Raw genomic sequence first — 24,756 nt, 5'->3', positions numbered from 1 at the left:
TTCAGGAATGGAGTACAAGAGAGAATTTGGTACCACTCTACAATAGTCAGCTGAAAATATATATGCACATAGAGGCTTTTGAAGAAAAAGGAAGCAGAGTCTAAATAATTTCCAACATGGAAGGATATCAATGGTTGTGTTCCTCAATGATCACTACTGGATTCAGTATTCTGTATCTATTAACAACCTGGCAGAAAGGGTGACTAGTGAGGTAGCAAGTTTTACTGATGACTCAGTTATTGTTAATTAAAATGGGGAAGTGTTATAAAGAACTGTGAGCCATCTTAGGGCTAGTGACAATCTAGCCCTTATATGATCATGCAGGGCGGGCGGAGGAGTAAAGCTTTTCTTCCTTCTTCTCCAATTTGTCTGCCAAGTTAGAACTACTAACTTGGATCTTACCTCCAAGTGCTGGGGGGAGCACAGAGGCTGAGAGCCATATTTAATAATTTTATTAAGATAATGTTGAAATAAAAAGAAAACGGTACAGAGTTTAGGCATAGAAGTTTCTGGTTATCGGGGAATAAGGTACAGATTATCAAAAGGTGCGAAGTTCAGTTTAGGAGAGGGTGACGTAAGGAATATATAATTTGCAATCTCTCTGATTGGGGGGTAAAAATTTAACGGGTCAAAGTACAGACATTGAGATATGGGGGTATGTTGTTCATATAATGGCTATGTTCAGGTATGGAGTATAATGAACGGGTACGATGATGAGGATGGATCTACCCTCATTTGGTGGGATTTAATGTTCAGTGAGTTTATGGTTCCAGTTCATATGGTCCAATGAAAAAAAAAAAGTCTCTCAGTCCCTTTCCCATGGTTGATGCATGATGTTGTACCGGCTCACACCTCCTGGTACTGTCGGTGGCCGGTGATGTGTTCGATGTAGATGTCCGTGGACCATCGGATTGTGTCCGAGACCATGAGGCGCCGCATGAGCCGTGCGTACCGTCGACCAATCCCGCAGGTCCGCAGCACACACTCGTTGCAGGGGTCCTAAGCACCCAGAGCTCCGACAATCGGCATCCATCTGCACCTCATAGCCCTTTGCTCTCAGGGTGTCGGCCGGGGGGCATATTTTTCCAGCTTACGAGCTCGGGATTCGCGGAAGGCCAGGGTCCTGTTCTCAAAGGAGACCGTGATGTCGATGAGGATGATCTTTTTCTGGTCCTCATCGGTGACTACCACGTCAGGTCACAACTGGCTGTCCGTCCCGGGGATGATGGAGTTCACGGCAACCTCCCCCAGGCATGGTGCGATGGCTTTCACCAGGCGATTCTGGATGGCGTTGTGGCGCAGCTGCCAGGCTCTGGAGTGGGGCTTGCAGCTGCACAGGACGTGGGGCAGGGTCTTGTTGGAGTAGAAGCACTTCCTCCAACGCTTGTCTCGGTTCCCGTGGCGGACGGCTCCGTTGAGTGGGACGCAGTTGAGCCGGGGGTGGTGGATGAACCGCCAGTCGGCAAAACGGGTGAAGCTGCCCCCTGCGAGGAAGTGGTTGCTGGCGTCCCACTTGCTGGTAAGTTTGAAGACTTTACCCTGGTCTGTTTTACGCTTCAGGGTTTCCATGTACAATGAGTGGATGGCCGCCTTCAGGGTCCTCTCCAGCATGCCCCTGGTGCTCGGGGTGACGACGGTGTTGTCGTCGGACCTGATCTGCGGCACCAGGACTCCCAGCTCCTGGCGCTCCTCGCACCACTCCCAGCGGCAGCTGATGTGATTCCCCAGGCGACGCATGACATTGCGAGCGCGGGACCACAGCGAAGCGATGTCGCCACCGTCCCGTCCAAATTCGCCATCCAGAGAACCGCTTAGGAATCTGGCGGTGTCTTGGTATGAGGGGGCTCAGCCGATCCGCTTCTTTGTTGCAACATGGAGGGCGTTTGCTGCAATGTTCCTTACCATGGCATCGGGACATGTCAGCAGGCGGAAGGCGTGGGTGATCACCGCAATGTCACACAGGTCACCCATGCGGGGGACATTGGCACCGCCATGCCTGTGGGCGATATAGACCAGCTCGTTGCTGGCTCTCTGGGGAAGGAACAGCCACTTCTTCACCAGCTGCCAGACGATCTCGTCTGCCTTGTTGAGGGGTACCTTCGCCACAGCGGATCCCCTGAGGACGAAAGAGATGCGGGGGATCAGGAAGGTGTTCAGGGCATTTATCTTCTGCCACGGTGCTAGCAGGGAGGTGTCGATCTTGGCGGCATCCTGTAAGATCTCCTGGATGGTGTCCTCGGTTGTCTGTCGGACACGGAAACCTGTCGGCGTGCCGAGGTGCCGGTACGCCTGCCCCTCTGCCAGAGGGATGATGGGCTCGCCCTGGATCTGGAACCCTGTCGCCTGCATTGAGTCCCTTTTGCTGCTGTTGATGTGGAGAGATGCGCACTTCTTTGCATTGAAGCGGAGCCCCATCCAATTGGCAGTTCGACTGGTGGCATCTAGCATACGTTGGAGGTTCTCTGGGTTGTCTGCGGTCAGGACCAGGTTATCCGCGTAAGCCAGGACGCTCACCCTGTCGCCATGGAGGTTGAAGCCATCTGTGTCGTTGGAGATCGCTTGCAGCAACGGCTCCATGGCGAGGTTAAAGATGATGGGGCTGAGGGGACAGCCCTGCTTAACTCTGCTCCGGATCGGGATCTCAGCGGTCTCCCCTTCGACCGAGCGAATGGTTGTGCTGCATCCCTCGTACACCTCTCAGATCACATGGAGGAAGTTCTCTGGCATCCCAAACTCCTGGAGCGTGGCAAAGATGTGGTGGGGGGGCATGTACCCAAAGGCATTAGCCAGGTCAAGCCATGCTACCGTGCACTGCCTCTGCACCCTTCTGGCCGTTTCGATGGTGGTTTGGAGGACAAAGTTGTGTTCATAGCAGCCCTCACAGGACATAAAGCCTTTCTGGGTGGAGCTGATGGCTCCCCCACTCACTGACCACTCCGTGATCCTCGACGCCAGGCAGCTGGCATAGAGCTTGTAAGTCGTGGAGCAGAGGGAGATGGGCCTCCAGTTGCTGGGGTCATCCCACTCACCCTTCTTGTACACCAGTACCATCATGGCCTTCTTCCATGAGCTGGGAGTCTGGCAGAATCGCTTGCACTGGTTGAAGAGCTTGGCAAGGACCAGGCAGCTGGGATTTCGCTTTTTCAGGAGGCTGTAGGGGATGCTGTCTTTCCCAGGAGCTGTGTTTTTTGTTTTTGAGAGTCTGGCCATCACTTCCTTGGGCGTGAAGTCAGTTTCCAAGACACCTGTTTCGTCAACACGGGGCAGGGGGCGGAGACGCTCTGGGCGCTGCGCGTCATTCTGGGCTATGCGGTCGAATACATCCTTGAAGTATCTGTAGAGATGCTCAGATGGGATCGTGCAGTAGGGCGAGGGTCCGTCTAGGATCTCCCTCATGGCTTTGGAGCAGTTTGCCTGGTACAGCTTTCAGATCCTTGAAGCCGCTGCTGGATCATAACGGCGGCTGGCGTCTCTACTTCTGGCTCCCCGGTGGTGGTGTTGAGGTTTGGAGCAGGCGTTCTGTGGGCAGGCGGGGCATTATCCTGGTTCGAACTTCTCCTGGGAGCGGTTTCAGCAGACAGTTCTTGGGTGAGCCTGTCTACGAGGAGGTCAAAGTCCTCAAAGGAAGCTGTCGCTTGCAGCTCCTTGGTCCAGGCAGTCTGCCACGGAGTGGCAGCCCTCACCACCGGCTGCTGGCCCTCATGGTCCTCGACCTCATCTGGTGCAGGCTCAAAGCCTGCAGGGTCGGCCTGCCGTCTATCTTGTGGTTCAGGATTCCCATCGGTTGGGTGCTGGGGCGGGATCTCTGGTGGGATGCTGGCATTGCTAGCGGTCGGAGAGACTGGGTCTGGCTCGGGGGTTGCTGGGACACTGCTGGTCCTTCTAGGAGTGGTTGCTGTCTGGGCGGTTGCTGCTGGAGCGAGAGATCTCCCGTAGGCAGTGTCCTGCAGAATGGACTCGGGGGCCATGCTGGGCCATCTGGTGACGAAGGTGCTGTGCTTTGCTATGGCTGTGGGGCTGGTTCCTCCAGTAATGTCTGGAGTTTGTAGGGTGATCTGGGGCATGTTGCTGGCTCCTCCGGTGGCTGGAGCTCGCAGGGTGGTCTGAGGCTTGGCACTGGCTCCTCTGGCTCCCGGAGCTCGTAGGGTGGTCTGAGGTGTGGCTCTGGCTCCTCCGGTGGTTGGAGTTCACAGGGCTGTCTGAGGTGTGGCTCTGGCTCCTCCGGCGGTTGGAGTTGGCAGGGCATTCTGAGTGGTGGTGGGATCTCGAACAGCTATGCACGGTGGGGTGCTGATCCTTCTGGGGACGGGGACGTGCTGGGCAGGTGGCAAGGTAGTGCTGAGACGTCTGAGTATGGAGATTTGCTTGATGATGTGAGAGGGTGAGACGGGCCTCCTGTTGGCGAGGACCTGGGTGATGTTCCCCGAGGCAGCAGATACCTTCTCGGTTGCAGCACCCCGTTGCGCTGGCCTGGCAATGGGGATAGGCTTCTTGACGGCAGCTTGCACGATCGCTTTTCTTTGTTGAGGCTCAGGAGCAGTGGGCCGGCGCGCAGCAGGAGGGCTGGGAGCCGGGGCAGGAGACTGTTTTTCCCTTGAGGCATTTCCTGCAGGCGACTTGGTGCGTCTTGCATTGCTTCTGCGTCTCGAAGGGCAGGCTGCAGAGGGCACAGGTGACACCACCGAGGAGGTGGAAGCTTCGGGGCGGAGAGCAGATGGGGCAGATGAGCACGTCCACAGCGAGGAGGTACTGCAGGTAGATGGTGTGGGAGAGGTGATGTGTAGGCTGAGCCATGGTTCTGGTGGGTGGAACATAGGGCGGCAGAGCCAGCTGACTGTGTGGGGAGAGAAATATGAACCAAAAAGGGTTGACGCAGATTACACACCAGTGAACTAAGGTGTGCAGAAAGGCACAACGTCTTCTGTGGTTCTTTGTGATGCAGTCCAGCTACCCACTGTTTTACTCAGGGCTGTGCTAAAATGCATTGTCTAGCCCTAAACTAGGAAATTGGGCAACATGATGGGAGATGAGTCCTCCACTTACTGTAGGTATGACACTTTGTTGTTGCTTTGTGATGTTTGTTGTGACATGAAATAACTTCATATGTTCTGGTGATACCATAACCCAATATAAATACCTTTATACCACAATATCACAGGTTGTGCTTTTCTGAATTAGAGAAATCAGTGGTTTCTGTGAGGGAGTTAGAGTATCTACAGGAAAGTAAAGGCTGGGCTACACTGAAAACTTCCATCAGTATAGCTACATCTCTCAGGGTGTGAAAAATTCACACCCTGAGAGATGTAGCTGTAGACAGTTCTAGGTTGACAGAAAAATTCTTGTCAACTTAGCTACTGCCTCTTGGGGAGGTGGATTAACTGCAGTGACGAGAGAGCTCCTTCTGTTACTGTAAATAGGTGTCTGCAAAAAGAAAAGGCGTACTTGTGGCAACTTAGCAACTAACAAATTTATTTGAGCATAAGCTTTCATGAGCTACAGCTCACTTCATCGGATGCATTCCTGTGGCACCTTAGAGACTAAATTTGTTAGTCTCTAAGGTGCCACAAGTACTCCTTTTCTTTATGCAAATACAGACTAACACAGCTGCTACTCTGAAACCTGTAATAGGTATCTACACTGAAGTGTTACAGTGGCGCAGTTGCAGTGTTTTGAGTGTAGACATATCCTAAGAAAAGGTTATGTGTGAAATGCTGGCAAAACTCCCATGGACTTTAATGGGGTCAGGATTTCACCCAAGCACTTGGAGCACAGAAAAAAAGAGCATAAAAGGAGATAGACTAGTTGGGTGTTTCCACATAGTCTCTTCCTTCATGCATAACTCTTAAGGCAATCTGTAGTAAAAAGTAGTACATGTCAAGAGACTTAATTCTTCCTTAACACAATATAATTAATCAGGGAAACTGAGGCCTTGGCTACACTTGCGAATTACGGTGCAATAAAGGAGCCCCGGGCGCACTAGCTCACTACCCATCCACACTGGCAAGGCACGTAGCACGCTCTGACTCTGGGCTACAGCACTGCTGGTACTCCACCTCGGCTAGTGGAATAACGTTTGCTGCGCCCCCGCTGGAATGCTGTGGCGCCAGTGTGGACGCCCTGGTCCACTCTGATCGGCCTCCAGAAGTGTCCCACAATGCCTGTGCTAGCCACTCTGGTCATCACTTTGAACTCTACTGCCCTGCCCTCAGGTGACCAACCGTCAGACCCACCTTTTAAATTCTCTGGGAATTTTGAAAAATCCCTTCCTGTTTGCTCAGCCAGGCTTGGAGTGCTATCAGCAAATCTTTCCAGGTGACCATGCCTCCACATGCCAGGCGAGCCCCAGTATGGAGCAATGGTGAGTTGCTGGACCTCATCAGTGTCTGGGGGGAGGAAGCTGTCCAGTCTCAGCTGTGCTTCAGCTGTAGGAATTATGATACCTTCGGGCAGATATCAAGGGACATGATGAAAAGGGGCCATGACGGGGACACATTGCAGTGCAGTGCAGGATTAAAGTGAAGGAGCTGTGGAATGCCTACCACAATGCCCGTGAGGCAAACCGCCGCTCCGGTGCTGCCCCCACAACCTGCCATTTCTACAAAGAGCTGGATGCGATACTTGGGGCGACCCCACCTACACTCCAGGGACCGCCATGGACACTTCAGAGCCCAGTGCAACAAGGCAGCGGGAGGAGGAGGAGGAGCAAAGCAGGCGCGAGGGTGCTGAGGTGGAGGAAGACACCCCGGAGTCCCTAGATGCAGGCAGCCAGGAGCTGTTCTCAAGCCAGGAGGAACGTAGCCAGTCGCGGCGGCCGGTGCTTGGGGAAGGACAAACACCAGAAGAGGTTCCTGGTACGTGGCTTTTAGTTTGGGAAGGAAGTTATTTGTTGTGGGGTCTTGGGGCTAGGAGAGTTAGGGCTGCATGCATGCCTATATGTGTAATAAGGCGTTAATGTGCTCTCACATCGCGGTAATCGTCCTCAGTGATCTCTTCAAAGGTCTCATCCAGAACATGGACAATGCATTTGCGCAGGTTTCTTGGGAGATCCACTGTGGTCCTTGTCCCAGTCAGTCTAACTTGTCCGCCCCACTGTGCCGTGAGGGGCGGGGGGACCATTGCTGCACACAGGCAAGCTGCATATGGGCCAGGGCGGAAGCTGCATTGCAGTAGAAGACCCTCCCTTGCTTCCCAAGTCACCCTCAGTAGCGAGATGTCTTTCAGGACGAACTCCTGTGGAAAATGTGGGGACAGTGTTCAGTGTAGGGGGCCCCCTGCCACTGTTGGCTCTCCCTAAGGCACAGAAACCCAGAGGACAGTACAGCCGTGAAACAATCAGTCACGCTTGAACCTGTGCTTACTCACCATTTTGGGACTCCCATGGGTTATGTGCACTCGTTTTGGGATGGGCAAATTATGCTGTTGTATAGACTGTGCTTGCCCTTAAGTATCGGGGAATCATTGCTCTGTCTGGTGTGAACAATGCTGCCTCTGTTAAGTGTTGCATTTTGTCTTTACAGATGCATCCTTGAGATCTCAGCCGTCCGTGTTATCACCAGCTGAAAGACTCCAAAGAATCAGAAAGAGGCCACGTAGAAGCAAGGAAGACGTCTTGCATGAAGTAATGCAGCATTCAAGTAATGAAAATCAAGAAGCGCAAGAGTGGCGGGAGAGTGAAAGGACGGTCCGCCAGCAGAATGCGAATCGCCGATAACAAAGCATGGAGCAGCTGCTAAGCATCATGGAGTGCCAAGCAGACTCAATACAGGTGCTGGTAGCAATACAGGTGGAACACTACCGCGCCCGCCCGCCCCTGCAGCCCTTGTCCCAAAACTATTTCCCTTGTGCCCCCATGTCACCTCCAACCCATTTTCCCCAACATCTGGGTTCTTACTGCCACCAGCTGCCTCCAACACCAGTAGCTTCACCACCCAGCCTTGAAAACTATGATCCTTACCCACTGCACTCAACCCCCATTACCATGCAGTATAGCCATCCTGAAGTGCAGCACTCATTGCACAGCACTCCAGACAGGACATACGCAAATCTGTGATTGTACTGTTCCTCACCCCCTTGTCCTTTCTGTTTCCCAAGCAGTTGTGTCTCTTTTCAATAAATGAACTTTCTTTTCAATAAATGGATTTTTTGACTTTGAAAACATTCTTTGTTACTGCATAAAGTAAAAGATACCTTAGCCCAGGAAAAAACCAGGCACTCCAAGTTAGTGTAGCAAACACCAATTCCTACTAACATTGGAACCACTGCACTTCACTCCCGTGCAGGGCACCATACATTACAGGTGGCTTTCAGCCTCAAATTGCTCCTTCAAGGCATCTCTAATTCTTGCAGCCCCGCGCTGGGCCCCTCTAATAGCCCTGCTCTCTGGCTGTTCAAATTCAGCCTCCAGGTGTTGAACCTCTGAGTTCCATGCCTGAGTGAATCTTTCACCCTTCTCTTCACAAATGTTATGGAGGTACAGCACACGGATATAACCGCGGGGATGCTGTAATCAGCCAGGTCCAGCTTCCCATACAGAGAGTGCCAGGGGCCCTTTAAATGGCCAAAAGCACACTCCACAGTCATTCAGCACTGACTCAGCCTGTTGTTGAACCGCTCCTTGCTGCTGTCAAGGCTCCTTGTGTAGGGTTTCATGAGCCACGGCATTAAAGGGTAAGCGGGGTCTCCAAGGATCACAATGGGCATTTCGACTTCCCCTAAGGTGATCTTCTGGTCTGGGAAAAAAGTCCCGGCTTGCAGCTTCCTGAACAGGCCAGTGTTCTGAAAGATGCGTGCATTGTGCATCTTTCCGGGACAGCCTGCATTAATGGCAATGAAATGCCTGTGGTAATCCACAAGTGCCTGGAGAACCATCGAGAAATACCCCTTCCGATTAATGTACTCGGAGGCTAGGTGGGCTGGTGCCAGCATTCGAATATGTGTCCCATCTATCGCCCCTCTGCAGTTAGGGAAACCCATTTGTGCAAAGCCAGCCACAATGTCATGCACGTTCCCCAGAGTCACAGTTCTTCTGAGCAGGATGCAATTAATGGCCCTGCAAACTTGCATCAGCACGATTCCAACGGTCGACTTCTCCATTCCAAACTGGTTAGCGACCGATCGGTAGCTGTCTGGAGTTGCCAGCTTCCAGACTGCAATAGCCACCTGCTTCTCCACCGTCAGGGCAGTTCTCAATCTTGTCTCCTTGCGCCGCAGGGTGGGGGTGAGCTCCTCACACAGTCCCATGAAAGTGGGCTTTTCTCATCCGAAAGTTCTGCAGCCACTGCTCGTCATCCCAAACTTGCATGACGATCTGATCCCACCACTCAGTGCTTGTTTCCCAAGCCCAAAAGCAAAGTTCCAAGGTGTTGAGCATGTCCGTGAATGCCACAAGCAAACTCGTGTCATATGCGTTACTCGAGTCGATATAGTTAGAGCCCTCACTGTCACTTTGGATCATAAGGAATAACTTGACTGCCAAACGTGACATGCTAGTGAGATTTATCAGCATACTCCTCAGCAGTTCGGGCTCCGTTTCCACAGACCGAAAGGGAAGACAGAGCGCGCCGTACAAAAAATGTTGAAAGATGGCGCCAAATGTGGACGGAAGCAAAGAGAATGCTGGGATGCAAACCGATGCATCACGGGGCATTGGGACAGGACCCCACCCCCTTCCCACAAGCCACTGCGCCAGAATGGGCAGAGGTGCTCTGTGGGATAGCTGCCCCTAATGCACCGCTTCCAATTTCCCTGCCACAAATGTGGCCACACCAGTGCGCTTGACAGTGTGGACAGACTGCAGCGCTTTCCCTACTATGCTCTATGAAGGTGAGTTTAACTCACAGTGCTCTACATCGGCAAGTGTAGCCATGCCCTCAGTGACACAGCATATTTTAATAGAAGTAGATTGCTGAATGATTTTCTGAAACTCCTTCAATATTTATATGAGTAACAACAGATTGTGCAGTTACATTAGCTGATGATAAAAATTATATTGATAGCTAAAATTCACATTAGCATAAAAACTTTTAAAACTTTGACTTTACTGCAGACTGCTATAATTCACTCTGAACCACTGCCTTGATGCTGGGTTCTGCTACAGGAGCTGAAATATTTAATTGCAGTGGAAGCTGAGTAAAATGATGATTTTATATGTTGTTCTTGAATGCATGTATTGTGTCCCCTACAAAACAAGTTGACAGCTACTCCTTTGTGAATTTGGTGTTATTGGTTTTACTTATTTTTAACTCCTCTAAAAGAAGCTTGGGGAAGACGTCAGCATATCTATCATGTTATACACCTTTAAAACTGAAAAAAGGGAATTTTGTTCCACTATAATTAGCTTTTGTATCAAATAACTACTGTTTTATGGAATTTATTGTATGCAATTATTTGAAACCATGAGAAATTTGAGTATACCAAAAAAAAGTAGATCATCCTTTTTACCAAGAGAAAATGTGTTTAAAAATAATAGACTGCAGAAGCCAAATTACCTGTGCAAAGAAATGGAATAAAACGTGGGTATTATTCGTCACTTTTTAGGATGTAAACCTTGTTTATAAAAGGAAAACCCAGAGTAATGGTTTGCAAACCATAATTGAAGCAAGTGTTTCAGATTTTATGCAAGTCTTACACAATGGATATTAATTACCATGTATGCATCTGCAAAACAGAGTAATTTATTTCAGTCATATATAGCTCTGTGACTGGAGAAGAGATCCAGGTGGAACTAGAGTATCAATAAAGCTGCGTCAATAATAATGTCAGTATTGAAAATTAAAAGCATGCCCTGTGGCAGGTGTGTTGACTAATAGAGTAGTTATATGCTAGGAAATAACAAATGAAATAATGAAATTTGGGCCCACTCTGGCAAGATTGAAAATATGGAGGTGTATCAGCAGGGAGCATAGATACTGCACACCAGCATAAGGTAAGGAAACAGGAATGTATAAGGCATAATACTAAGTGAGACAGATTTCCTGCCTTGCTAATCGTTATCAGGCACACAGCAGTTAGAATCCTGACATAGAGGAAATAGGAGGAAAAGGGGAAGGTCATGCTGTAAAAGTGACATACACTCAGCTAGAATTAACACTAGTAGCATTCTGAACAAGAATTCAATATATTGGAACAGCCTAGAAGCGCTCAGTTGAATGGACAAGTTAATGAAGAATTCTACAACACAACAATTGCTAAATTCTCATGGTTTCTGCTCAGTAATGGTGCCACCTGCTGTGTAAAGTGTATACTGTAACCTTTTTGCAATTCATTAAACTCCTTTCCTGCAAGTAGCAGTCCCTTTGGTTTATGAATATAGAATTCTTTGAGAACAGCATCTTAAAGTTGAAAGTTAGTGGATCAGAAAACCAAGTAGTACCCTATTTCTGAGACTAAACACAGAACTCATGTATATTGCATTTGCTTATGGAAAGGCAAGAAGGAAGCTATATAAAGGAATGGGAAGTCAGATTCCAGAAAGACTTTGTATGAATATGGCTTCATATTCTATTCTATGAAATGTTTACACATTAAAAGTGTTTCATCCCATTGTGCACTGCTTAACTATGCAACTGAGATAAGAAACATCTGAAAAGGATGACAAGTATTTTCCCTTAGGTCACTGATTCATGTTTTATGGAGTAATTTTTGTTCCACATCAACATTTAACTTATAAGAAAAATGAATTACTGGGAAAAAGGGGGGGAAGGAACTTGTGTTAGTTTTGTGGTCAGTTTTTCTTCTTGCAGAAACTAACGTATTCTGATTGTAGCTGTGCATGGCCGGCTTTTACCCATATATTATTGTATGTATTTTTAAGGATGCCACTTACAAAATTGCACCTCAACTAATACTTAGAGATACAGAAGCAAGACTGACTAACATTATTCTATATAAATAAAGCACTATTCTCTGTATATCCTATTAATTAACTTTTTAAAAAGAATTCCAAAGCTGAAATTCAATAGAAAAGACTCTTACAGAATCTTGAGTGGTAAAACATTGGACAGTAATCTTTCATCTCCTAACTATATCAATGGAAGTTATTGGCAAAATAAGTGGAAACAAATACCATATATATCTTAATAAAAGTTCTTTTTCCCCCCCATTTCTCCCTCATATTCACCAAATAAACAGAGATATTTCTGAGATACCCTGAGAAGTTTGTCACTTTTTGAAGTGGTCCTGAGTAAGCTTATCTGAAAGTTCTTTCTTTGCTCATGCATTTAGTGTACGCGCCAAAAGAAAAACTAAGCGTTTGAGTTAGGAATTTAGAACACTACAGTAAAAAATGACCCAAGTATTAGAATCTGGAAATACCTAGCCATAGCACCAACGCGTTTAATTTTGGCTCTTCCTGGGGCTTGGGGTGGCTGCCCAATCAGTAAGGGAGAGTTCCATTAGTCACTGTATGAAAGAAATGAAGACCAGAAGCTTTAAACCTAAAGTTTAAACCTGAAGCAATATTTAGGTACCTAAATAAATAGCCTGATTTTCGGTAGTGCTGAACACCCATAAATATTATTGAAGTTAGTGGGAGGTACAGGAGCTCAACATCTTTGAAAATCAATACACTTTTACCAGGAGCCTAGCTTTGGGCACCTACCTTTAAAAATTTTGGCCTTAGTTTCTTTTGTTACATATATGAATTCGTAAGTATTTTTCTGTGTGTTTTCTTTCTTAATATAATCTGCACCTACCTTTTTGGTTTACCAGGTATAGCGAAATCTTGTGGGGTATATATGTGTGTGTGTGTGTGTGTGTGTGTGTGTAGCCTTGCTTAAACCAACAGACTCCCTAGCCACCCACTACCCTCAGATACAGCGGCAGGGTGCCCTCTATCATTAGGCCATGGATTTCTACATTCTGTAGGGCCTGAATCTATAGACAAGTTAGGATAGTCCCTCCATCTCCCTTCCTCCCCACAGCTACAGGATATTCTGTCACATAGAATCCCACAATATGCTATTCCAGAACAAGACTTCATGAACTCTACCTATCCCAACCTCACAGCTTGAATTCAGTGCCTTATTGCCACTGCTGTTCAAGCCAACCATCCATCTGCACACCTCTCCAATCTGAGTCACAGCAGGAAGGAATAGACAGAGAAAAGACCAGCTTCTGGGTTGTGATCTTGCCATGTCTCAATGCTACATTGTCTATACTTAATTTTTTTTATTTTTTTTTTTTTTACGAAAGAATCATGTAAAGAAATTCTTCCTTCAAAAAACGTCTGAAAATTCACTTGTTCTGGGAAGTATCCTGGTTGTAAATAACATACCCTACTGATAGTACAAAACAATGCAGAACTATCTTGTACATTTTATAATGTGATCTCCAGGCAGGGTCCCTGGTCTCACTGTGTATATGTATATTTTTCCCACTCCAGTTGCAGCTTATTCTAGCACGATTTGTTTCTCTTTCTTTTAAAAACAGCTATCCACACAACTCCCTTGAACAATGGGCCCTTTTCCTTTACATAATATCTTAACTCCTCTCTCCAAGCACACGCACATTTGGATGCCTGTGTCAGGAATCTCCTGCTCTCTTTTGCAGTTCAGGGGTCTAGGGTGGGTCCTTACAGCCACTGGACAGAAGAGGGCAGAAAGTTCATTGGTCAGTTTTGGAATGTAAATTCACTACTGTCTGGGGCTGTGAAGTTGCCACTGGGGCTTGTCCTTACCTACCCCTCTTCCCAGTTATCACCACTTGCCCTTTCAACCCCACACAACTGTCTCACACCTCTCACTCAGGCCATCAGTCTCCCAAAACAGCTCACAGAATCCAGAATTGCTGACTGAATGACTCTTGTCTGTGTAAATGTGCTACCCTCTGGTGCTGCGGGAAGGAGGAAGGCAGACTGCTGTAGCAAATGGCTCCTTGTTTGGGCTTGTCTAATCTTTGCCCCTAATGCTGCTGAAGATTGCTTCTGTTGATCTTTTCTTCATGCAGGATGCTGGCAGCTCACCCTAGGAAATTCTGTGGAGGGTTCCATCCACAGAGTGCTCTGGTGAGGGGTATGGTGGTAGCTCTAGCGTCATGTTGTGGCTCCTGTGACAGAAACTTTTATCAGGATAGCCTTCCCTTTTAACATAAGATAACCCCTTCACTTCCCTTCTCCAAAACCAGCAATATTTTGTTTAGTCTCTTGCTCACTTGATCAGAAGCAATAGCTAACTAACAAATCTCAAGAAGTATGCACTACACATATAATCATTTCAAGAGCTTTCAGACGGAAGAAATGGGAAGGGACAGCATTGCTAGGAATGGTATGTTTCAACTTTCTAAAAATCAGGGAGGGTGCCAAATGAATAATCTGTAAAGCCAGTAACTTGTCAGTGTATCTCATTATAATTTTATTTATTATGGTACTGCCTAAGGGCCAATCAAGAATGTGGCCCCATTGTGCTAGGCACTATATAGAGTAGTAGATGGTCCCTGCCCCGAAGAGCTTACAATCTAAATAGACAAGATGGACACAGGGTCGGGGGAAGGGGTGTAACACACAAGCAGAGTGTACAATGTGATGGCTGCAAAGCTGTGTTAGTTCCATAGTTTTTTGGGCGGTGGGTTTATTTAGGAGGGGATAAGCTAAATGGAAAGAGAAGCAAAGAGAGAGAGAATGTTGAAGGGAAGGGATGTTTGTGGGACAGGGTAGGGGAGACGAGAATAAGAGGGGCAGGTGTGGACTGAACTGTAGTGACAAGATTATGAGGGAAGGTGGGGAGAGAGGGTTAGCACAAACAGCCAGTAAAGACAGAGAAAGTTCAGCTGAAACAGTTATTAATTAATAGGATATGTTGTTACATACAGTACCTCAAAATGGACCCCATCTGACATAGATTGGTAATGTGAATATTAATAACCAGCAACAGAATTCCAGGAGTGATAATACAGTGCACTTTGCAATGCCAAAATATTCTTGCCTCTCTGAGAGTAGTTGAAAATACTAAATGCTTGTGGAAAAGTACAGAAAACTATATCACATTTCTTAATCCTTTCTAACACATTTTGTTTGAACAGGAGGTATTTTGTTCCTTAACTTCACCTTCAGGATGCTTCAGGAATCTGTTTTTGCTTAGGCTAGTTGAAGCATGGGGCAAATATGTAAACATGGGATTAATATATCACTCCTAATGCCTTTGGCAAGTTACTAACCTCTCTGTCTTAGTTTGCACACCTGTAAAATGGAGAAAATAATATTTAATTACCTGGTCTACAAGGGGTTGTTGTGAGGATTAAATAGTTAATATTTCTATGGAACTTTTGATGTAACAAGCTAATTATTAATAATTAATGGTGATGGTCATATTGAGTGGAGGCAATATTGTATAGTAAATATGGCCTGAGACTGGGGCCCAGGAGACAGAGGTTCTGTTCCCAGCTCTGCCACTGACCTGCTGTGTGACCTTACGCAAGTTACTTCACCTCTTTGTGCCTCTGTTACTTTCTAACTATTTGTCTTTCTTGTCTGTTTAGACTGAAATCTCTTTAGGTCTGTGATTGTCTCCTGCTCAGTATATATACATTGTTTAGCAAAATGGGGTCTTGATCCTGGTAGAGGCCTCTAGGTGCTACTATAATATAAATAGGAAAAACTATATTGCTCCAACTCAAAATTGATTCAGGCATCACAGTGGTGACCCCTCCTTTTCTGTATTTAAAAATGATTGGTAGCAAAATTTTGGCTCTAAAGACTTTTCCTTTGGATGTAGTACATATCAGTGCAAGGAGTTCTCTGCTTCTAAAAGGCAGGATTCATTCAGCTCAGTACAGGGATTTCCCAAACACTTAGGTCTGGTCTAAATCCAGAGGATGCTAACAAAAGGTTTAATTAAATGTATTGCTTTTTTTTTTTTAATTGATTTAGTTAAACTGGTCCAGTTTTGTGAGTGGTGAAGCTTACATTGGTTTCAACCTGGCTTACAGCAGTTTACAAAATAAGTTTACAAATAAATTACACCAATTTAGCTAAAGGTAACGTGTGTGTATACAAGACAAAAAAAAATAGGCAAATACAGTACAGCACTGTGTTAAACATAAACTGCTAAACAAATAAAGCAGCATTTTTCTTCTGCATAGTAAAGTTTCAAAGCTGTGTTAAGTCAATGTTTAGTTGTCAACTTTTGAAAGAACAACCATAATGTTTGTTTAGAGTTACGAACATTTCAGAGTTACAAACAACCTCCATTCCTGAGTTGTTTGTAACTCTGAGGTTCTACTGTACCACTTTTCAAAAAGGATGTGGAAAAAACGGAAATTATTCAGAAAAGATCTACAGAATGATTGGAGATCTAGAAAACCTGTCTTACAGTGAGAGACTAAAAAGCTCAATTGATTTAGTTTATTCAAGGAAAGGGTTAAGAGGTGACTTCATTACTACCTGCAAGTACCTACATTGGGAGAAGATTTCTGATGATAGAGAACTCTTTAATCTAGCAGACAAAGGCATAACAAGAAGCAATTGCTGGAAGCCGAAGCTAGACAAATTCAAACTAGACATAAGATGCATTTTTAACAGTGAGGATAATTAACCATTCGAATCATTTACCTATGGGTATGGTGGATTTTCCATCTCTTGAAATCTTTAAATTAAGATTGAATGTCTTTCTAAAAGATATATGCAATAGCTAAAGTTATGGACTTGATGCAGACATTACTGGGCAAAATTCTGTTACCTGTATTATTCAGAAAGTCAGACTAGATAATCATTATGGTCCCTTCTGGCTTTTAAAAGCAATGAATCTAGATGAGTTTGTAAGTAGAATTAACACACTGTCCAGCAGAGGTCATTGGTGCACAATACTATACATAAGTAAGCCAGTGCAGTACAAACTATTTAAAACTATAAGGAATAAGAAAGGCCATGGGAAATCTCTCTTCCTTGCCCACCAACAAGAGATTCCAGTCTAGGAAGACACTGACCATGATCCAAAGAACTAACAGTGGCAAAGAGTCCAGACTAACACAGCTACCCCTCTGATAAAGAACTAACAGTTTAAGACAAGACACAAGTAAGTATTATAAACCATACAAGAGAAGGGAGAAAAAGGAGACAAAAATGACAGTAATAACTTTTCATCATTATATAGGGTAGTTGTGTGCATCTTTTGATGTATTTGAATAATAAGTGTTCTTAATAAATGCCAGTTAATACTGACCTCTATTGTTGATTGGCTGGGTTTTTTTGTAGACATAAGAGTAGAAATGGGTCTTGAGGCTGGATTGTAAGGATAAGAGGGCTGTGGCCTTATGGGTTAGTTCAGGGATGGTGTTTAATGTGCACAGAGCGGTGTTTAAGAAAGAACCTGGAGGGCTAAAGGGGAGCTGAGAGCCTGGAAGCTCAGTCTCTATGAAACGTTTCGATTTCAACAAATCTGTATTCTCCAGCAGAAAAATATTCCATTAGAGAATTTCCAACCAGCTCTAAGTTTCAGGCAGAAAAGGTCTGATTCTTCTTTGAGTGCTGGTTCCTTATGTATGGGCACACGTGTTCATGTGCATGAGACTGGAGATTTATAGCAAGTAGTGTCCGTTGGTCCATATGTGTGCAGTTGCTCTCCTTGTGCTCCGAACTGAGGGTATAAAGTGTGGTGTGGACCAATGTCTCTCCAGTTCCTTCTTACCTCTCTTCGGCCTGAGTCAGAATACTGTGTCCACTATGATCTTCCTCTACAGTAAATACAGATTGTAGGAAGTTTTTGATAAGTTTAGACTTAGTGTTTAGTGTTTTTTATCGTTAGTTTAGTCACACACCTGTGGGAGCTTCTCCCCAAGGAGGAATGTTCCAAGAGCCATGGGTCTCTTGCCCCTGTTTCTTATCCATCAGTGACAAGCTCCAGCACTGTCTTTACTGCTTTGGGGGGGCTCACATTGCCATCCCAAGTGCAGCACCTGCGGCTTCCTACCCTCCTCAGTCTTGTGAGGAACAGTAGCAACTTGTGGATCAGGCCATGAGGCCCCAGTTGGATCAAGGCCGAGGAGATTCCCCCCCCTGTATAGACTGTGAGCAGTGCTCCTCTGAGCACAAGCTCCAGAGTAGAGGCAAAACACTTAAGCCTAAGAAACCCTCTCATGAGAGTTGGGGACATGACCATAGCATAAGGACAGATCCTCATTCAGATCTGCCTCTAAGAAAAGGATTCCCTTCCCATCTTGATCCAAATCGGGTGAGTTCTTGAGCAGAGGTCCTGAGGAATTAGGCCTGCACATACCTTCCATACAAGAAGGAAAGACTCAAAGGAAGATGTATCAGTGCTGGTTCTGGCACTGTCCAAAGACAAAAAGATCAGCACCCACTGGTCCGGTCTGGAAACTCTATGCTGGACCCCCATTTGATAGATCCAGCACATTCCCTGTGGGATCCTCTGAGTACCAGACCAGTGGACACCCCTGATTAATTGGTTCCCACCTCAGGGACTCCTCAGACTCCGGGAGGGATTGAAACCTTTACCTCACCAGAGGATATTTTCACTCTGCCCTATCCACAATCTCCTCTTCTATTGGCCTGAGTCCTCCTTAGAAACATTTCTACACCCAAAGAGACAATCTTTACCTGCCCTCCTTCCCCTCTGCTTTGGATCCCATCTGATTGATGGTAAGAGAAGGAACTAGAAAGGTGTCAGTCTGCTCTGCCATTTGTGTCCTCAGTTCAGAGCACGAGGAGAACAACTGCACCTTCATGGACCAACAGACATTACTTTCACAAATCTCAGCCGCAAGGAGCACATGCATACCCACTTGTGGAATATAGATAGGAACAACACATCTTGAAAAATCTCCAATTACAGGTCAGTCACTTCCATTTTCTGTCATACTTATGGTGAACTCTCAATATTGTAGATGCATTTGAAATCAAAACAGGCAAGAATTTATGAATAGGATAAAAGTCTCAGCAGAAGGTTAAAAATGTGCATATACTAAAATGTAAATTCTAATGCTGATTATGGATTTAAGCAACTGCAGGGAGTTGCAAGCCAAACTGATCCCAGAAATTTTGTTTTCATTTCAGACTTCTGGTTTCATTCCCCTAACAAAGAATGAAATATTGGATTTTTTTTCACTACAGATGCTCAAGAGAGAATAGGAATGCAATATCTCTGGCTTTTCACCCAGGCTTGCACTTCTTAGATTGGAAGTTAAAGATAATTGTGTCATTGATCCATTTTCTTTTTGTTTTTGTTGGCATTGTCGACTTTACAGCACAGTAAAACTTACTCACAGTTACTTACAAAAAATATGTAAACTCTATTTAAAGCAAAGGCCAAAGTCAAGAGGAAAATGTTTTTTTAAAAATCATGAGCCAGAGTACATGCTGACATCTTGCATGTTCCAAGCAATGATTAGCCTCACTTGTTCTTTCTAATATAATAAAAATTCCAATTCTTTATAATCCATTGAGGACATTTGGAGTTAAAGTCCATAACTAGGGCTTCTTTAGGGTTTATTAACTTCATTTTTCAAGGTTTATTTTTAGCAATTTGTGTTCTATATAGATGTAGAAAAATCAGGTGTTTTGAGGGGTTTCTCTTTGATACGTAATGGGAAGACTTTCTTTTGGTAGCTTGTTCCAATGGTTAATCACCCTCACTGTTAAAAATGTCTTATTTTTAATTTGAATTTGTCTGACTTCAGCTTCCAGCAGGGTGGATTTGATTTAAATCAAATTGATTTAAATCATGATTTAAATCACTAGTCAGGAAGACTCGATTTAATCATGGATTTCTACATAAAAGTGCATTCTTGTTGGTTGTTATAACCTTTATACATATTCTTCAGAACTCAGAAATAGATGTAGGTTTCATTTTTAGAAGGTATACTCTATCGATTTTTAAGTGATTTATTTTGAAAACTTTTCAGATTAGTTTTACAGCTATATCAGAAAATTAATGATTGTTTAGTTATTTCATTTACCAAAGGTAATTGAAGCAGATATTTATGAAGTCATTGGGAGGTGAACTATCTCCAATTCAGTAGTTTAATATTTGGGGGATTTTCTTGCCATGCTGTCTTAGGAGGAGAACATCACCAGACAGACATTTAAATTGTTTTATTTAACTAAAACTACAATGTTATGTGTTCTGGATGTTTTTCTTCAACAGGAAACATAATATTTTAACAAAGCAAGCATATGAATTTTTGAATTTAGTTAAACATTCAAGATTTTTAAAATCAGGTTTGTTTTTGTTAAAATTGTTTTTAACTAAAATAGTTAAATGAAATATTTAAAAAATATAATTAAATTGACTATGTCAGCCAGGTCAACATGAGAAACTTCAAATATTGGCTTTTGCAGCTAACTCAGTCGTCTTTACCTTCATTTTCCTGTTTGTTCATAATCTGGAAAAGAAAAACAAGCTTTCCTGATTTTTCAGGTCCCAAACGATTTCTCAATTTGGAATGAATTAGTCCAAAGAAAATATTCTTTCTACAGTATTTACTGTATATAATATAATATAATATAATATTTCTTTCGGCAGAAGAAACTACTCCTGTTAAAAGTGAGATTATCACTTCAACACTCTCTGAATCCAAGTGCTTAAGTGTGACTTCTACCAGTTTACTGGTGTGACTTTCTTTAAAACATCATCAGCAAACATATATTTCTTGAATGGTTCACCCTTAGCTCTGAAGTTTATTATAGTTGGCATTATGGAGGGATGATTGCTGGATGTCCATGTCATAGCCAACTCCTCTTCTTCAGCAGTTAAGGTTTGACCCTGGTACCGAGTATTGAGAATATTTGCAAGAAAATGAGCTGGTGATAGTGCTTGTCCCATTTGTTTTTTTAAGGCTTGTAATTTAACTCTGTCATTGCATATTTCTCTTTAAGATCAGTTCCTTCCAAATTTCAACAGCATGAGCAATAAAACAGCTATTTCCCTGCATTTTATTCAAGGCTACAGAAATAGGCTTCAGGGTAGTCAGCATGTGTTCAACATTTCTCTTAAGCCCAATGTTGAGAACTTTGGCTGTGACGGTGCCATCTATTTTTTCATGATTTTGTTCACAAACTGTCATCAGATTAGGCCAGTTCTTGTTATAGTGCTCAAAACAGTCCACTACTGAGTTCCATTGCACGTTTTGTGGGAGAGTTAGCTTGGTTCCGCTCACTTTTTTCAGAGCAGCTGCTGCAAAGTGGTTGTTACGGAAGTACAGTAACTCCTCACTTAATGTTGTAGTTATGTTCCTGAAAAATGCAACTTTAAGTGAAATGATGTTAAATGAATCCAATTTTCCCATAAGATTTAATGTAAATGCAGGGGGTTAGGTTCCAAGGAAACTTTTTTGGGGCAGACAAAAGGCATTATATATTGTACTGTACTGTACCGTACTATGGTTGAGAGGTGCCCCTGGCTTACCCCACACAGACACAGCCCACTGCAGACAATGAGGCAGGCAAGGACGCTGGGAAGCACCTTGTGCAGCAGCAATGGCAGCTTCCCCCCAGAAGAACAGGTGCTGACTTTGCCACAGGATGCTCCAGACCCACCTCTTCCCGTCACTGCTTCACTCCAGACCCGCCTCTTCCCACCCCTACTCCACCTCCCCCCGGAGCATGCCACATCCCTGCTTCTCCCCCTCCCTCCCAGCACCTCCCTGCTGCCAAACAGCTGTTTGGTGGCACTTAGGACTTTCTTTTCTTGTATGTTGAGGATGGATTCTCCAAAACAAAATAAGTCAATACAGTTATTTAATTATTATTACCATACTGCTTATTTAGTATTACTCATTGCATTCACTGACACTCGGTACTACTTTAAAGGTGAAATTGTAAAAAAAGATCTGCCTATTTCAGCCATTTATTTTTTATCACAACTGCATCTAAAATGAGAGTACCATAGAGTAACAACTATATTTTTTTGCTCAAACATGAGAATTCAAGAATAGTCCAGAAGGAAGAGGGACAGTCCTTAAGAAAAAAGTATGAAATAAAGTTTACCAACCTGAAGATCCTGCATGTTCAGACACGTTCCTTTCCTCATGTTCAATGCAGCTTCCTCCTGAGAAGGAACAATTCTCATGATGTTGTTTCATTCGAGCAACCAGGCCTTGCGTTTCTTTGTTGCACTCTTTGAATTTTGCACGCCTGCCTGTCTTACCCACAGGTAGAGGAACTTCATTAAAATATTCCCAAACTGGGTCTCTTTTACAGCCTGCTGTCATTATGGGTTTTCCCTTCTAGTGAGAGAGTGGTATGGTAGATCTCAAATCAATGAAGGCTACACTCAGAAAGACCTCAAGACTTCTGAAATATGTTGTTCAAACATTTTCACTTTTGTTTTTACTGCCTGTCCCTCCTTTCTCACATTTATCTCCAGACTTCTTCTCCTAGTCCAGATCTATTCTGCCCCCAACAATCTTCTAGTCATTGAACTTTTTGAAACTTTGCACTTTTAGAGAGAGGTAAGGGATTGACTCTGTGTACGCAAATTTGCAGAGGGACAATAGGGTTGAGGTCTGTTACCTCTATATATTATTTATTTATTATTTTATTTAAAAACATTTTTGATGTTAACAAGCATGTTATCTCTGGAAACACAAATCCGCAGTTTGAAAACTGCAAGACTAAGCATCTCTGATGGTATCTTCTAGACTGAGCACTGAGTCCCATTGGGTAAATAGAAAGATTAACCCATAAGATTGGGTCCCTAATCCATGAACTATTGGAACTCATTTACAAAACTTTTCTTAAATTTTACATGAATATATTGTCTCATACTATAGCATTAGAATTTATAATCCCTATTCCATGATGAGATATATTTGAGCTACAATGTACCTTAATTAAAACTATTTTTAGATAGGTTTTTTCCTCAAAAAGCATTTTATCAAAAAATCTGATTTAAATAAAAAAAATCTGATTTTTTTGTATTTAAATCGTTGATTTTTATCCACCCTGGCTTCCAGTCATTGGTTCTTTTTATGTCTTCCTTCACTATAATCAAGAACCTTATGGTACGCAGTATGTTCTCCTTGTGAAGGTACTTACACCTTGAAATCAAGTCACCTCTCAATTCTCTTTTCAATAAGCTAAACAGATTGAGCACTTTAAGCCTCTCGCTATAAGGTATTTTCTCCAGCCCTCAAATCACTTGTGTGGCTTTTTACTGCTCCCTCTTCAATTTTTCAATATTCTTTTAAAAATATGGGCACCATAACTCTACACAGTCTTATCAATACTGTACAAAGATTAAAGATACTGTACACCTCTCTGTTCTTACTCCCCTGTTTATATATCCAAGGATCATGTTAACCCTACTTGCAACATCATCACACTGTAATTTGTTGTTGAGTTATTTGTCCACTATGCCCCTTCAAACATTTTCAGTGTCACTGCCTTCCAGGACAGATCCCCCAAATGCAGTAGGTATGGCCTCTGTTCCTTCTTCCTAGATGTGTTAATTTGCAGTGTATCACAACCATTACAGTAGAGATTAATCTTAAAAAACACATTTGAAGGAAGACAGAGTAGTGGCTCAGATAATTGATTTGGAGAAGTTACATAAGGGACAGAATAGGGACAAGCCCCACAAAATTACATTTAAAAACATAAAAAGTATTTCTAACATATATGAGAGCAGGAGATTTCACTTACAGTGGCTTTTTCCCCCCTAAGAAAGCAAAGGTTAAATAGAAAACGCCTTCTTTCCAGGCTATGACCATGTACTAAGTTCTAAAACAAACCATAGTTAACTTCATGTTATAAACACAGGAAATATTAGTACAGACCTCCGCTTGATGCTCTACAGTCCATTAATGCAATCAAAGTATGTTCCCTCTTTCTATAGAAATTGATCTGTCCTAAAATACAGATACTTTATGTGTAGTCGGCTTGGTGATACAGGCCCATTTCAGGATGGACCATTTATTGACTGTCACTCTTACCACCAGTGCAACCACAGTAAGGGCCTGATCCTCTTTACATTGAAGGGAATAGCAAAATTCTCATTGATTTCAATGGTGCAGGATCACACTATTTGATTATTTAAAAAATTGATGGAACCAAGAATGATCCTAGAGCCATATTGAGGAGGACATAAGTAGGGTAATAAAAAGTTGTGTGTAGGGGGTCATGTACTTTTCACCCCTCCCTCCCCAGTGATTTCACCTGTGCTCTCCTTAAGTCTTTTCTCTCCTCCAACCGGGAAGCATTAACTGTTAACCATGCACTTAAACTTATCAAACTCATAAAGTGACATTGCAAAATAACAAAAATAAAGTTTTCAAAGGATGGCTAGATATGGTTGCCAGCTGGTAAAAAGAGCATGTGATGTAACAAATTTATATGTGTATTCTATGTTTTCACTAGCAAAGAAATGAAGGAGCTGGAAAAGTCAGGAATGCTGAAAGGAACTCTGAGTGCAGAGAAGCAATTGTCTCTCATTAGTGGCTGTATGGACTTAAAGACAGCAGTAGAGGGCGCTGTGTTCATTCAGGTGAGTTGAGGACTTTTCCATTTATAGCAAACAAAGGTTATTGCAATATTTTGTGGTGTTCGGTTGGGGGCACACTGTTGAATACACACCGAAGCAGTAAACTTTAAACTTATGTATATCTTCATTTATCTGCTTAACTCTTTTTTATTTGGAAAAAAAATTGTTATGCAGCTAATATGAGACTTAAAATCCTGACGCCTTATCAGGCCTCATAATAATATTTGCTAGCTAAGCTCTGTTATAACCCATTATCAAAGTTTGATCATTTAGTAGTTGGCTAAAAGTGAAAAATGATTTGAATTCATCTTATTCACTTTCTGCCAGA

The 24,756-nt window shown here is 43.8% G+C and overlaps 1 protein-coding gene across 4 annotated transcripts in view; it reads left to right on the top strand.

The window, feature by feature from the left end:
• Positions 1 to 24,756, top strand: part of CRYL1 (crystallin lambda 1) — a 77,286-nt gene that overhangs the window by 7,707 nt on the left and 44,823 nt on the right. For all 4 annotated transcript variants that reach the window (XM_043504271.1, XM_038387378.2, XM_043504272.1 and 1 more), the window contains one exon: positions 24,305 to 24,431. In XM_043504271.1, coding sequence (XP_043360206.1) covers positions 24,305 to 24,431 — 127 coding nt within the window. The remainder of the gene's footprint in view (positions 1 to 24,304; positions 24,432 to 24,756) is intronic.

The sequence above is a fragment of the Dermochelys coriacea genome, chromosome 1, assembly GCF_009764565.3.
Source record: "Dermochelys coriacea isolate rDerCor1 chromosome 1, rDerCor1.pri.v4, whole genome shotgun sequence".
Lineage (NCBI taxonomy): Eukaryota > Metazoa > Chordata > Testudines > Dermochelyidae > Dermochelys > Dermochelys coriacea.
Note: the sequence above shows the minus strand (reverse complement) of the source record. Positions and strands in the feature narration are given on the sequence as shown.